The 16,042-nt window shown below is 41.3% G+C and overlaps 1 protein-coding gene across 1 annotated transcript; it reads right to left on the bottom strand.

Annotated features, from left to right (window-relative positions):
- Positions 1-6,530: 6,530 nt before the first annotated feature.
- Positions 6,531-16,042, bottom strand: mex3a (mex-3 RNA binding family member A). Its single transcript, XM_088998515.1, has 2 exons — positions 15,421-16,042; positions 6,531-9,277 (listed from the first exon to the last, which is right to left on the bottom strand). The coding sequence occupies exons 1-2, from the start codon at positions 16,040-16,042 to the stop codon at positions 8,169-8,171; spliced, it is 1,731 nt and encodes a 576-aa protein (XP_088854641.1). The 3' UTR covers positions 6,531-8,168.

Raw genomic sequence — 16,042 nt, 5'->3', positions numbered from 1 at the left:
AAAAAATATCGATATAACCGGGACTATCGATATATCCGACCCTGTTTGCATGTAATTTTCTCCGTGCGTGCATAGAAATAGTATCGATATAACCGGGACTATCGATATATCCGATATCGATATAACGAGACTTTACTGTATATGCGGTGGAATCTTTGTAAAATACGCTCAGTAGAAGTCATTTGAAGACATTTTACAAATTATGGACACAACTTGTTGATGTCGGTTGTCCTTTAAATTTGCATATACTCGCAATAAATAGCTTAGCAGAGGGCTGCCGAATTCAGGCGTCTGTCATGGATGGCTATGTCTCCTGCCGGCAGTAAAAGACAATCTTTCTGTGATCGTGGCCTTTGCCCACAGTGTCCGATCGAACATCTCTGACAAGGACCCACAGAATATTGAGTTTTAGGAATACATAAACATTCAATTCAGCGTAGGAAATCTTACTCTTTTCTTTCATTGGAAAAAAAGCTAATTCCTAAATTGTGTGTCTGCAGTTATCTGAGCTTGAAGTGGGGGCAGCTGTACAAAATACAATACAATACAATACATACATATTGATTTATATCGCGCTCCAACAACAGCTAAAGCTGTAACAAAGTGCTAACATGGACAAAGGCAAATTCGGTCCCCTCGTGGAAGGGAAAAACATTGCCAGAGGTTACCAGTGCTTTATCTGCACCCTTCGCAAGAAAAATCAAACCCCGGGAATGAAGCTCCACGTCATATTTTCAATGGCAGTGAATGAGTAAGCTTTGTAGCCAGACAATTTTTTAAGAATAAAAACAATAAAAAAACTCTTATTTGGTTCACAAAGGAGAAATTCCCAATTTTCAGCCACAAATTCATAGAAGAAACTAGAAGGGCAAAAAAGAGGAGCCGCTGTAAAGGCTCTTTTCTCAATCCTGTTTTTATTTTGTAGTTTCAAGTGTCATAAAAACCCCAAAAACATTGACGTAAAAGTCTCCCTTCGGATTTGCTTGGTGTTTCTTTTCACAAAAATGCTTATTTTCTCCGCTTTTTGGTCAGAAACTTGTTTGTATTATTAAGACTCAACTATTATACTGCTGAATGAATGGATAAATACATTTTGGGTGATGGAAAAGAGTGTACAATCAGTTGATGGTGATTTCCTTGAAATTTTCTAAAATAAATTGCAAAAATGGAGAATTCTGCTTTGGAAGAAAATAGACAAAAGTCATCTTGAACTCTAAGATTGTCACCCAAATATAGATATCTTTTAATCCATTTAACATTAAGTTACAATGCTTGTCCCCCTTTTTTCAAAACGATGTACTTTTTTCAAAATAAAAATTCTGATCTTTACAACTCTCAAAATACTCTCAACTCTCAAAATAACAAAAGTACAACTCACTCCATTAAATGAATCATTTTCATTTTGTTTTTTTTATTAGAAACATTTACAATACATTTTGTATCTTGAAAAAATAACAAAGAACCAGAACTAACATGGAGAAGATACATTAATAATAATAATAATAATAATAATCAATCATAAAAATGTCTTCCCAAAAAATTTAATTCACCAAAAAAAACATGTGCTATAAGAAATAAACCTGCAATATCACATGCCTCGTCGAGTGCATGGCACACTGTATGTAACAGAGTTCAAAAACATTATTTTTCTTTCATTTGTCATTTTTGTTCCCATCCATCAAAAAAAGTTGATGGTCAGCCACAGAGCGCCACTCACACATATACGCACGCGCATGAGGGGGTAAAGGGTGGGGCGACCCTCTTTTCACCGTTTATAGAGAAACCAGAAACTTAACGCCAGCTTGATGACGCTGGCCCGTAAACTAACGCACAACCACCACTATTAGACCGGCATGAAACACACAGGCGCACACATTCTATTTGTGCTGCAAATATTGGAAAACGTTCTACCAAGAGACAATCTGTCGACCGCGTCGGAGGAAGATTGCGAGTTTTCACCTTTGGTCCCCGCACGTGCAGCAGGAAATTTGTCAAGTTTCGACCAATAAATACATAAAACCACAGGAAGTTCAAGTTTATTTGTTGTGAGGTGAATGTAGATACTGTATACGCTTTACCCAAAAGTATTTGAACAGTGAGGCAAACTCTTTCGGGCTTCATGCCGATTGCAAAACTTAAAGCTGGCGATGTAATTTGTATTTATTCATTTTTATTTTTGAAAGAAAATCAAGTGCATCAACTTTGTTTCTTGCTAATTGGATTTGTATTCATCCCGGCAGAAAATCTGTACCAAAAAAATGAATTTCCATATATATATATATATATATATATATATATATATATATATATATATATATATATATATATATATATATATATATATATATATATATATTACACAGTATGGAATGAAAAGGACAAATTGAGTCCACGTAATAATATGCCGAGGTGATTATATAATTTTCAATCATTCACGGCCTTCTGAGGGAAACCAAAACTGGCACTCGGCCATGACTAAAACGAGTTTGACACACCCGCTGATACTGAAAGATTGACGTACTTGTGATTATTTCCAGGTTTTGTACAGAAAACACAACTGAATCTTGATTTGCGATTCAGCAAAAGCAAAGGAAGTGACCTCACTGTTCATATATCCGACGCGGGGACTGCCTGGCATCAAAACTCGCCTCCTTTTGACCTCCGAAAATGTTCCCTACTATGAACATCTAGCCCGAAGTGACCACACGACATACATGCAAACTAGTACAGTACTGAACCTGTTGTGTGTTATGTGTGCTATCTAGTTACAGTACATAGATCTACTAACGCAGCACGCCCACTTGAATACCACCGGGCCTTGATTTTGCCATCGCGGTTGCCGCCTATATAAAAACAAAAAAAGAAACAAGTACAATTTCGTCAAACTGCTCTGTTGCTGTCAATCCAAAACAAACAACAAGGAAAATACACAAAAGTGGAGTTGGCGATGTCCAAAATGACAAGTTGTATGCAGTAAAGACCTTAAGACCTTGATTTAAGATTTTGAATCACAGAGGAAATGTGTAATGCGGTCAGTAAGTCAGTACCATGGTCTTACAGTTGAAGGCATATGTGTATATGGGGGTGGGGGGGCAAGGGGGAGTTACTAATGCAGGACGTGAATAATAAGAGTAAGAATAATAATACTAATATAATTGAGGCACAAGTTGCTCTGTGACTAAAATATCTCCAAATTCTTAAAAAATAGTATATGCTGTCGTAGCCGTGGCACAAGTGTCGACCGGCGTCCATAACTGTCATAAATAAAACTTTTTTTCGTTTTTTTTTTAAACGTAGAAACTGACTTCCCCCATCTTGTTTAGAAATATATTAACTTCTTGTCATTTGAATTAAAAAAAGGGTTTTTTAAATAGTTTTGTTTTCTTAAATAACATCCAGATACTGACTTTTTTTGTTTCCTTACACCTCACTCTCTGCGTTCTATGAAATAAAAACCAATGTTAGCAAAATAGATTTGACAAAACTGTAATGTTTTTTTTCCTTTGTCATTTTAACTTAATTTGTATAAATGTATCCTGAACAACTCAAATATATTGAAAACACGTCACAAATTCTTTCTCCTAAACTCCATCGGAAAACAACGACAACAACTTAAAGCTGGTAATAATCCAAATAAGGAGTGCATTAGGTTGAGTTTTCTTCATACATTCAAATGCGTTACTTGCTCGATTTTCATAAAAAGTTGGTTACAATTGCTTAAGTGCATCCATTGACAAAATGGATTTCCTATCACTCCTTCAAAGGGATTTTATATAAATGCATATGTCCGTTTCCATAGCAAGAAAAAAAAATGTCCAACAATTCCTATTTTGACTACAACGGAAAAAAATTGTAATACAATATTGTAAAAAATAATATTAGGGAAAAATGAACGACACCAATGTCGCCGAGAGACGTTTCAAGTCACTCTTGTCTCGATCCAAAGTATTTTATACCAGCCCCGAGCTGCACAAATGAAACTTACGCACATTTCTTATCAATCTTATTTTTGTGTAACAATTTTTTAACTATACTGCGATACTGTATACCATTTTGAAAAACAAATGTAAAAAAAACAACGCGAGCCTTGAGGTCGTAAAGCTTCTTGTATGCGGTTAACTCTTAGCTATACGGTACAATATCTTGCTAGCATGCAATGGAAAACTCCAAAGTCAACTCTGAAAATTGTCCTATCATGTGGATAGCGACGCACGTTATGACACATGACTCAATTGTGGGCTGTCCCAGACCTGATATGTTTTCACAGATTTGCTTTCACAATGTACAATATCGTATTTAGAACACTACTAAGTTGGCTCTGGTCATACGTTAGTCTTTGGCTACATGTGACCGTAATACAAAGCAGAGGCAAAGTCTGGAAGCTAAGCTACAAGCTAAGATGCTCGTTAGCGTCGTTAGCATTGTTAGCAATCTTGTCTTTTCATTGCCGTTCATAAATCCTGAAACAAGTGCTTCATATTCACATAATCACGCCAAAAAAAGACCCTGAAGAGCATAGCAATTTTCCTGAAAGTTTTTTTTTTGTTTTGTTTCTTTTTTACGAATCAAAAAGCGGCGACAAGCTGCCAAATGCTTAAATGCTAATAGTCAAAGTAGTCTGAATGGAATATTACCGTTTATTGCTTAATTTTAATGTACATAGAAAATGGTGTCTTCATTCGGGGGTTATTATTATTATTATTATTATTATTATTATTATTATTACGCATATAATTCATCGGAACTTTTGTGTATTTCTGATTTTTACAGTTCAGGCTTCATAAGGGATATCATAGAAGCATCTGATTATGAATATAATTTGACAAATTATGAGATGAATCCCATGAAATTATATGTATTAAACCTATGGATCTATCTAATAAAGGCTAGTATTCAAGTAAAAATGATGGCTAACACATATAATAATAATAATAATTAATAATAATATTAAGATTATTTTTTCCTGTGTTAAATTGGCTGTTAAATAAGCTTTGTGGAAGCAGGAACGTCCGATGCGTAAATAAATGTGTTATTTATTTACAAAGTCTTTGAATACTCTGATATAAAGAGGCAGCCCTCTCTCGTCGTGATAGCGACAAGAAATACAACATAAACAAAAACAAAAGGGAATCCTTATGTGCATGTCATAGATTCGAGGAAATATTTCACCATCAGTGGTCGGTTTGGTATTCATCAAATGCGCTTCTTCTCGTAGTAAATAAGGTGCTTTACTCTTCATATTTATTTTTGTAGGTGTAAGTGTTTTTTAACCCTGCTGTTAGGTCTTTAGGAACAGCAGTAACGTTCTTGGGTCATTTTGACTCATGACATGTAATTTAGCCAAAAGGGTCAGAAACAGAAAAAAAGTCTCATCATTAGCTCCATTACGAACATTTCACAGCCAACATGTGACTTTTCATAACCCCAAAACGACTTCATATGACTTTTCTTTCACAATAAAACGGGTCAATTTGACCCGCGACATAACAGACGGACGGATTAAGGTTGTCATTTGTTGAACCCCCTCCTTAGCAAGTGTGATTCACATTCTTTAACTTTTGAAAAGTTGTTGTAAGGGGTTGGTGCAATGGAAGGCCAAACGTGTCAGCCTGAATGGCAGTATTGGAATAAAAAAGTGGAAGATTAAGGCATAAAACAAAAAAATACTAAGAATTTTTTTTACTGTGCTGTGCAATGTTTTTTCTCTCCATAGAATGATACTCTTAATTTCTACTATCTTGTAAGTTAGTTTTATTTTGTTTTACACGTGCTTTGCTTTGTGTTTGGCTCTTTAGAGGTGGTTGGGTGCATGAGGGGGTCGGGGGAGGGGGGGGGCAACGGAGGTGGGGTGTCACATGAGGGAAGGATGTAGCTGGGACGTAATTTAAAATGACATACACGTCTTCTCTGGGAATTGGACAAAATATTGATATCGCGATACATCACATCATTATCACCGTATCAGTAGACTCACAATGGGTATCCATAACTGATACCTTGGAAACAAAACCGAAAACAGTTTGCAGGAAAACATAAGGGGCACGCTGAAGCGATATTGCAATACTTTGCATCATTGGGTATCGATCCTCCATGACCTTGAAAACAGTTTGAAGCCTTAAGATGAGGCGATAGGATCCGATAATGGATTGATATCATGATATATTCGCACCATTATCGCAGTCAATCAATATTTCTCAATACTTGAATGACTACTACTCCCAATCATGTAAACACGGACCCCTTTGTGTCTGAAAGCAGCTAAGACCGTCAATTTCTTCCGACAATACTTTGACAGCGAAAGTTGGGAGTGTTATTATTGTGCTGTAATTTGTCATGATGTATGTTGGCTATCAACCCCCCCCCCTTCTTAACATGTAATTAGTGTCATTTGGCATAATGTGGACTTTACCATTCCCACCCTAAGATGGCCTCCATTACCGACAACCCCCCCCCCCTTCAATTCAAGAGTTTAAGCCCCTGAAAAACCCATTTGGTCCAGCCCCCCCCCCCCCCCCCCCCCCCCCCCCCACCTTACAGCGCTTGGGCCAGAGCATAATTTAATTCAGAGCAAGGGCGGGTTAAATGGGGCGTTTCCCCCACTTTCCCGTCAATTACAATTGCCTGATGTCATTCAAGGTAGGGCGAGGAGGCGGGGGGGGGGGGGTACACCGGGGGTCTCCCATTGGCTGAAGCCCCAGTGTCTATCGCGAAGGGGCAGCTGCTAGATGTCCCTTACAGTAGCTGGGGTGGGGGTCAGTGGCTAGGCCTTTTTGGATCTGTCACGTAAACCCTGTTTTGAATTTCACAGTTGGAGGGGGGGGGGGGGCATAATAAAGGGGTTAGGCTGGAGAGGTTGGGGGCATTCACACAACACTTCATGACAGTGCCTTCTTTTTAAACACGGCCACGTTTCTCATCAATAGGCTTTCAAATCCAGTATTTCATGAGGGGGGGGGGGGGTTGGGCACGATAGCGGGGGTCGAATTCCCCCCCTTCGGTCCGCACCTGGACCAAACCCATTTAATTATCAAAAGAGCGCTCGCCAGCCAGGCCCTGCTGTCCGAGCGCCCACGGACAATACCGCTTCTCGATCCGTGGGAGGGGGTTCGGGAGTGGGTGGGGGACACACTGTATGCAGCCCAGGGAAGGGGAACGTGGTCAAAGAAGGGAGACAAAACATTGGGGACCGGTACTGATATCCCCACACCTGCTCCAGCCAGACACGCAATACAAAAACAAATTCTCTTCTTATTTGCATGATGTCGGCTCACATTGTCCAGTGACGGATGATGTACAAGTGAGGGGAAAAAAGTGGTTTGGAGGGGTGTTCATTAGGGTTTTTTTTTTGGGGAAGGGGTCCTGCACGAGTACAATAAGTCCCTTAAACTACGAGGGGAAGGCGAGCGTCACTAAATCTTTTCAACCTTGTGGAATCAATGCCCCCCCACCCCTCTAAACGCTCATTTTGGGAGCCTGTGGTGCAAACAATGGCATTGATAATATATGAAATAATAATGTCATCCACCCCCCCAAAAAAAAATCAAGAGTATAACTATTGAAGTGCTTTGAATAAAATCTATTCATTTTCTATTGTCAAAGCACAATAATAGGATTCATTCACCATCAAAACATGTGATTGACAACCCTCTTTTTGATCCATGATTGTATGGTGCTGTGTGAATTGAACAATGCTCCTTCCATATAATTCCACTTCACGGTAACATGATAAAAACCAACAAAAAAAAATGGAATAGCAGTAATAAAATGTTCACATTTTGCCGGCCTACATTGTGATTCTGCGTTTAGGAATAACAGCAGCAGTCCCGTTTAAAAAAAAAAGAAAAAAGGAAAAGATGAAAAAAAATAAAAACCTGAAAAGGTACAATGCTTCTCTTATAAACAAAATTTTTATAAAATATATATGCATATATATGTATATAAAAGAAAAACTAAAAAATATTTCTTATACTTTTTTAGTAAAGCAAGCAGTGCCTTCTAAAATAGCTGCTTGGTTGTTTTAAAATGTTTCCTGAAAAAATGGGAAAAAAAGTGTATCGCAATTATAGGAATAAGAATCATAATACCAACTGTAATAAGGGCAACTAATTAGCCGACCGACAAACGAGAGACCGGGGGAGGGGGGGGGGTCTAAAAAGGGACGCGGTTCCTTAGGAGAATATTCGGATGGCCTGAGAGACCTGCGTGTGGCACACGGGACACTCGGGGTGGCTGAGCTCACAGATTCGAATGGCGCACTCCATGCAGAAGAGGTTATGGCCGCAGGGCACCAGGGCGGCCGTCACTTTGCTCTCAAAGCACGTCATGCAATCCCGCACGGCCGGCGGCGAGTCCGGCACGGGGAGCCTCCCCGGAAATCCTCCCTCCCCCGCCGAGGTGGGCTCGCTGTGGGCCCGGCGAGCCTGCGCGTGAGGTGACCCCGACGCGATGCTACCGACGGACGAGTTGGCCGGCGGTTCCGGGAGTCCCGGCGAGAGTCTAGTCAGGGGCAGCGGGAGCCCCCCGAAGCTTTTGGATCGCTGTTGGGCGTAGAAAGCCATCTGCTTGGGGTAGTCGGGGTCACCCCAACTCTGGGCGCCCTCCGAGCCAAAAAAGGAGCAAGGCTTCTCTCCGGAGCTGGAGAAATTTCCCTTATTGTAGATCCCGCCGACTCCCTCGCCAAGAGCATCGGAGAAGTTTTGGCGGTAGCTGCTGGTAAGGGGTTTCCGCTGGCCCCCCTGGAGCCCCCACACTTGCTGGAGTCGACTCTCCAGGCCGCCGCTCCCCGCCGGACTGCCGGCGCCGTTGGGGCCCAGGCAGTCGTTTTCGTTGTTGTGGTCGTGCAGTCCTCCCGTGCGGAAGGCGATGTGGGCCTCGATCTCCTCGCGGGCTCGCTCGGCGTTGCCGGGCGAGCCCGTGATCTCGAAAACCGGGTCCCGGTCCCGGCTCGGGGTGACGATGTACGTGCAGGTCTGCTGCTGGATGCGCTTGATGGTGGAGCCTTTGGGGCCCACCACCAGCCCCACCACTCGGTACGGCACCCTCACCTGGATGGTGGTCTGGCCCGGGAGCGGGGTGGGCGGGGAACCGCTGAAGGACACGCCCAGTTTGTTGCGAGACGCCCTCAGCATGGAGAAGTGCTCGGCGGCCGAAATGATCTCGCGGCGGGCCAGGGCCACGTCCTCCTTGCGGCCGGTGATCAGGAACACTGGCTCCTCGCCGCGCACGGGGGTCTTGATGTAGGTGTTGGTCTTGGCGCGCAAGGCTTTGATCTTGCAACCTACAAACAAATAGTTTTTAAAAAATGCTTGAGGGTATTCTCATTGGTCCTGGTCATTTCATGCTCGGGGCATCGAACCATTCCAACCTAGACCGCCCGATGTTTGTTGTCATGTTTCACCTCTAATCTGAGACGTCTTCGGCGGGTCATCAAGCTAAATTGTTTTGACGTCTTTCTAAATTAAACCGGGAAAGATCGCAACTGGACCGCTTTGTTTGTTTTCAAAGACGTTTCACCTCTTGTGTAAGAATGCTTCGTCAGTTCAACCGACGTGACTTGGTTTTGGTCAACGGTGTCAAACTCATTTTTTTCCCGCGGGCCACGTTGTAGTTACACTTTACGACTCTCGAGGGCCGTTGTGAATTTTGGGGAAGCCATTAACTCATTCACTGACAGACGATGATCAAAAATGTCTGCACTCCAGTGCCAGGGTTTTTGTCATTTTCACTCAAACTACAGGACCCACGGAATATTCAGTTTTAGGACTACATACATTTATTGTCAAATATGCTAATATGCATGACATGCAGCGCAGATAAAATTAATGTCCTCTCGGACCCAGCGTGCAAGGCACTTGTAATGTGGCTAAAAAAGACAGACAATTGACAATAGACAATACATGTAAAGTGAGGTAGTGTCATGTAACGTGACGTAGTGTAGTAACGCATTCAATGCAGCGTGTGAAACCTTAGACTCTCTTCTTTCATCAGAAAAAGAGTTAATTGCTACATTATATGGGTCTGAAGTTATCTGAGCTTGAAATGGGAGTGGCTGTACAAAAGGTAAATGCTGCCCCCTCGTGGGAAGGAAAACATTGCCAGAGGTCTGACCAGCGCTTTATCGTCATCCCCGCAAGATAAAAACAAAACCCAAACAAATTCGGGAATGGCACTCCACGTCATGCTTTTCCATTCTCAAATAAATTCGGGAATGGCAGTGAATGAGAGAATGTTTAATATTACCTTACATATTACAAGCAGAGCGCACAGCAAAAATAATGATAACTACTTTTCAAATTTGAAGTAAAAAATAATGACCATTGCTGTGTTTTACACGGGACAATTTCAAATTTAGGTTTGGACTTTAGCAAGCATCACGGAAGTCTGATTTGCTTTTGCAGGCCGAATAAAATGATGTGGCGGGCCAGATTTGGCCCCTAAGCCTTGAGTTTGACACCTGTGGTTTTTTAGGTGGTCTGTTCAAATAACACTAATAAAGGAAGCTTGCCTTGGTAAGTATTTATGTATGTATTTATTTAATGATTTAGTTGGCTGGTTATTTAGTTATTTATCTTTTTTTGTTATTGATGTATTTGTTTATTTATTTGTCTGTTTATTTATTTATTTATTTTGCTATTTATTCATTTATCTATTTTTGTATTTGTCTGTCACCCGCAGAAAAAATATCCTGTGACTGTAAAGTGTCCTTGAGAGTTTTGAAAGGCGCTTGAAAATGAAATGTATTATTATTTATGTATTTATTTATTTATTAATTTTGCTATTTATTCGTCTATTTGTATTAGTCTGTTTATGTATTCATTTATTTTACTATTTATTTATTTGTCTATTTATGTATTTGTCTGTTTATGTATTTATTTATTAATTTTGCTATTTATTCATTTGTCTATTTTTGTATTTGTCTGTTTATGTAATTATTCATTTATTTTGCTATTTATTTATTTGTCTGTTTATTTATTTATTTATTTATTTATTTTTTATTTATTTATTTATTTATCTATTGATGTATTTGTCTGTTTGTGTATGTATTATTATTTTTTTATTTTAAATGAGGCAAAAGACAGTTTAACGCAGTGGTTCTCAAACTTTTTTTCACCAAATTTCACCCCCCCCAAAAACATTTTAGCGGTCAAAACACCACAAAAAAAAAAGGATATTGTGATCTCCTGCTCTTGTCTGTGGGTTTGAAATGCGGGCCAGAATTTACACATGGTCATCCTGCACTTGCGAAAGGTTTTTTTCCCCTCAGTAGATTTACTGATAAAAAACAGCAGACTTAATGAGATCAAACCCTTTGGCAAATGATTATTTATGTCAACACTTTCTTAACTACTGATGTGGTGCGCCTGAAGAACCGCCACAAATCTATTTGCAGCATCCCGGTCATCCTTCACAGTTTTGACCTCCCCTTGAACTTGTGACCGGGCCACTCGCAGCTTGCTTTTTTTTTGGGGCCGAGCTGTTGCTCTACGTCCTCTCATTCTTTGGTAGGGGGTGACAGCAGGGGATTCACACCTATTTTGTGAATCTGTCGTGAGGACAGGTCGATATTTTCATGCATTCACTCAGCCGGCCATTGAGAAACAAAGGGAGCCAGCGCCCTGGTTATTGACCGCTCTGGCCTTTCTTAAAGGGACATGTGCACAAATTAGCTGTTCTTTTCCTACGGCAGAAGGAAAGGGGCGCTTTGGGGATTTTTTTTGTTTTCTCCCCCATTTGAACCCGTGGAGGCACACCGGCCGGCCGTGCTGGCGGATTAATGAGCCTCATCGACGCGACAGTGTCGCAGAGGAGCACAGAGGAACACATTCCTGTACGCCGCTTTTTAATCAGTACAAAATGAGTGTCCCAATTAGTCAATTACGGGGGCAGAAATTAATCAATCACACAACAAGAATTTACAGTCACTCGTGATGCTTCATTTGAAACCATGCGATCGTACCAAATGATGCACGTGGAAGTACGGCGAATTATTCGCTTATGTTGACCACAACAAACCATTAAAGCATAGGGCTGTAAAATTCTGTGATTTTTCACTTTGCAAATTTTCTATGGCAGTTTCAGCAGTATTTTTGAATCGGGATTGACAACTTTGAAGGTTAGCTCTGAAAGAATTTAAATATGCAGTTGCACGTCTGCCTCACAGTGCACAGGATTAGATTCAGCGGCCCAGCTTTCCTGTGTGGAGTTTGCATGTTCTCCCCATGCTTGCGTGGGTTTTCTCCGCGTTCCACGGTTTCCTCACACATTCCAAAAACATGCACATTAAGTTAATTATTCACTATAAATTGTCCGTAGGTGTGATTGTTAGCACGAATAATTTGTTTGTAATTTGTTTGTGTCTGCCCCACGTTTGGCTGTCAGTCGGTTCGGGCTGGACAGTGCACACTGCCCAAAGTTGGCAGGAATTGCAAGGTGGTGGTTGACCCAAAAAAAAAGCAGGCAGGAGGGATGAGCAGGGTGTATTTGACAAATTGTATTAAATAAAGTCGGCAGGAACAAAATCTCAAACAACAAAGTCATCAGAACAAAAAGGTCCAAAGTAGCAAACAAAACCATGAGTAAAACATGACAAGACAAAACAAACCTGACAGGGTAAAACAAAGACCCGCCACTGAATGGTTGTGCCGGTAGTCCTTTTAACTGCCACTGATTAAAACGACCAACACCTGTGCACCTGCAGGCAGGGCCCTACAGTGCCACCCATTGGTGGCAAACCGAAACGTGACAAAAGTCATCTGGGATGGGCTCGAGCATGCCAGCTACCCTCATGAGGAGAAAGCGGTTCAAATATGGGTGTTAAAATGATTGGAAATGTTGTAATGCGCATGCCTAGTTGGCAATGTAAAGACACGCTGCTACACATAAAACAATTTGTAAATAACCAGTCAAGAGGTTAGCAGTAAAATCTCAGGTCTGCCATTATTGTTTTGATTGTAACAATCTTTGGGTGTTTTGGTAAGCATTCACTAATTTACAAATTGTCTTAGTGAAATATCGAGATTTTTATGGAGGTAACTATTCAGTTGAGTGAATTGAAAAGCATTACCCATTCTGAACTAAATATTCTTCGGCAAAAAATATTCCGTAAAATGTGACAGCCACACCAAATGACAACATCGTGTACGAGGTGACAGTTGGAATGTTTTTTTAGGAATACTTGTTTTTGTTTCCGAATGCCTGTGGTGTGTCTTTTTTACCACATTCTAGGACATACGGTGGTCTGAAATTATCTTAAAAGAGGCCATAATATTTTTTTGTGGCCACATTGTTTTGTTGTTGTTTGTTTGTTTGTTTTTGTTGTTATCCGCTGTGACTTTTTCCCCTAATGCCTTAATTGTATGGAGACCCAAAAAAAGTTCTAATGAACACATTTTGTATATTATGGCAATTTAATGTTTTTAGTTGTTAACAGAATTGGATTGTGTTTTTGTTGATTGAGGGATTACACAGTAGCTTTGTTCTCAATTTTTTGATTTTATAAGGCCCAAAAAGGCTGAGTGATTAAAATATTTTTGTCCATGACAGCAGTTGGAATTCTACATATGGATTCAAATTTGGTGGAAATTTCTCCTGAGAATTTTGTTTGATTTCTCAATGCCCAGACAAAAATGGTCATGTATATTATGTACACTGAGCAGGACTTATTTGGGCCCAAAAGTGAAAGATTAGGTTTGAGATAAGAAAGCATTTCACTGGTATCAACACAAGGATACCACAAAAACGCACGTGTGGTGGCCCATAAGGGTTAAGGTCTAATGAAATTTAGAGTGCTACTTTCCCCCTCAAAAAATTACCATTTGGAACTAAATTGTTATGTTTTTGTGGGTTTGTGTTGAAATCATTATAGAAGAATGACATTTTGCATTTGTATGTCATGACCAGCAGAGGCAGTGTTGAGTCACAACGAATTTGCGAGCAGAAGAAGACTTTGTCAGCCATTAAAGTTGACCTCTGCTGAGGTTAGTTCAAAGAAGTTGCCAAAATTCTATGGAAAAATAGTTCTCCTAAAATCGGATGGAAATTTTCGATTTTAACTTCAATCGCATATCATTAGTAAAGCTTTTGGAATAAATATTTATCACGTGTTGACCCTTTTGGGCTGCAAATAAATTAGCCTAAAGAAGTCAGGAGATTTTTTTGGGCATGTGTCCATCCATTCACTAAAATGTAGAGCAAATCTGACTTTTTTTTAATATTGGTTTTGGCCCAGAGTACCTTGTGAAATTCTTGACAATTCAAACAGTTTTAAATGTTATACAAATGAGAAACTGACCCAGGTTTACCTATGTTTTTTTAATCCTGCCTCCGGTGCCAAAATTGCAAAGAAACAAGTTGTAATTTTTTTTTGTTTTTTTTTTTTGTTCTTAGCCATGTGTTCCCCAACTTACATAATTTTGTTAAAAGTTGTCCTTGTGATGTCCACATAAAACAAAACTTGGGGGACAGGGTGGGTCTTAAACAGTAATTTAGTCTGGAACAACTTGAAAATATAAATTATTGACACTTATGGCCTCAGTGTGAGCACAAAAGGCAAGTTCTCGCTCCAAAACAATTTGCTGAACTGTTTTCACTTATATCTGTCAATTGGGGGACAAAAGAAGGGACAATTACTTATGTCAACACTTCATTTCTTTGTTGAAAAAAAATCATTGAATTGGCCAGCTTCAATTTTTTATTGCTATGTTACCTTGAAATTTTGACTTCCCTCAACTTTTTTAAACGACACATAAACATTATGTAATTCAAAAAAAGGTCAAAAAATAGCAATGAATGTCATGTTTACGCTGGTGATATGACTGTAAGGCACGTTTTCTTTGTCCAAATGTGTCAGTGGGCCATATAGACCCCCCCCCCCAAAAAAAAAAACATCATCCCAGGCAGAACATGGTGGAAGCCAGACCTCCTTTCTCCACACTGCCAGCCCTCACCCCGACTATACCCCCCCCTCCACCAACCTTCACCCACTCAGCCTCCCACCCGCCCACCCTCGCTCCCCACCGCCCTCCTTGCAACAGCACGTTGCCTTTTGAACAGTCTGGCGCGTCCCAGACGACAAAGGAAGCCAATGCTCCGTTGACATTGATGGCGTTGGATTGTAGAATCATGCAGCAGATTCAGGCATCAATACACGGTTGTTTCGAAAAAATGGGGGGAGGGGAGTCAGATAAAATGAACAAATCATAAAAAATAATAAGGTCCTGGACGATGATGGAACTTATGAGGCAGGAAAAGTGGGAGGCTGATGCCTCGTGGAAGAGGAGGAATAAGGGGAGGGGGGTACCCAGAAAAAAAACCACTATCACCACTCCCTTTTCTTTGTTAAAGGTAACATTGGAACAAAAAAAAGTTTGCAAAGAAAGCATGCTTCTTTTTTCATTATTATTATTTTGGAGGGGGATTTACCTTGCCTGCCCACTATCTCGGCAACATGCTCGGAGCTGGGTACCGGGACGCATTCAGTGATGTTGCAGCCGCGTCCTTTGGGCTCCCCGGACGAGCTCTCGTACAAGGCGCACAACTTGCTCTTGCCTTGGAGGATCGACGAGTCCCCTGCGCCGCCGAGTCCAGCGATTCCCCCAATTCCTCCTCCTCCACTGTTGTGGTGGTTGTTGTTGTTGTTGTTGCTCCGGTCTTGCACTCCGCTCGTCGGAGCTCCACCGCCGGCGATAACAACACTACCTCCGCCACCACCTCCACCTCCTCCTCCACCGTCCTCGCCCTCGCCGAGCCCCAGGAGCGACAGCTGGCCGAGCGCGACCCGAAGGGCGCGGGAGTCTTCCTCGTCGTCGTCTGGGGGCCCGAGCAGACCCGCCTCGCCCCCGAAAGCGGAGCCGGCTAGATCGGCGCCGTAGCCCCCGTTTTTCTCCATGATCCCTGCAAGCACCAGCAGGCTCGGCATGGCTAAACAAAAGAGTGGCGCGAGACAAAGACGACGGCGATGGGACTGGAGAGAGAAACAGCCTCCTCGCAGACACCTCCTTCCAGCGCCCCCCTCCTCCTTTTTTTCTGCGCTAGTCCCTCCCAT

Source organism: Hippocampus bargibanti, linkage group LG06 (assembly GCF_051943395.1).
Source record: "Hippocampus bargibanti isolate YZ-2025 linkage group LG06, ASM5194339v1, whole genome shotgun sequence".
Lineage (NCBI taxonomy): Eukaryota > Metazoa > Chordata > Actinopteri > Syngnathiformes > Syngnathidae > Hippocampus > Hippocampus bargibanti.
This window is presented reverse-complemented; position numbering and strand designations above follow the sequence as displayed.

Bases quoted from the DNA above. Each gene is read 5' to 3' on its own strand.
- mex3a (XM_088998515.1), bottom strand. From the start codon at position 16,042: ATGGGAGGGACTAGCGCAGAAAAAAAGGAGGAGGGGGGCGCTGGAAGG. The intron at 9,278-15,420 runs GTAAATCCCCCT...ATTTGTTTGTAG, and splicing joins CGAGATAGTGGGCAGGCAAG to GTTGCAAGATCAAAGCCTTG.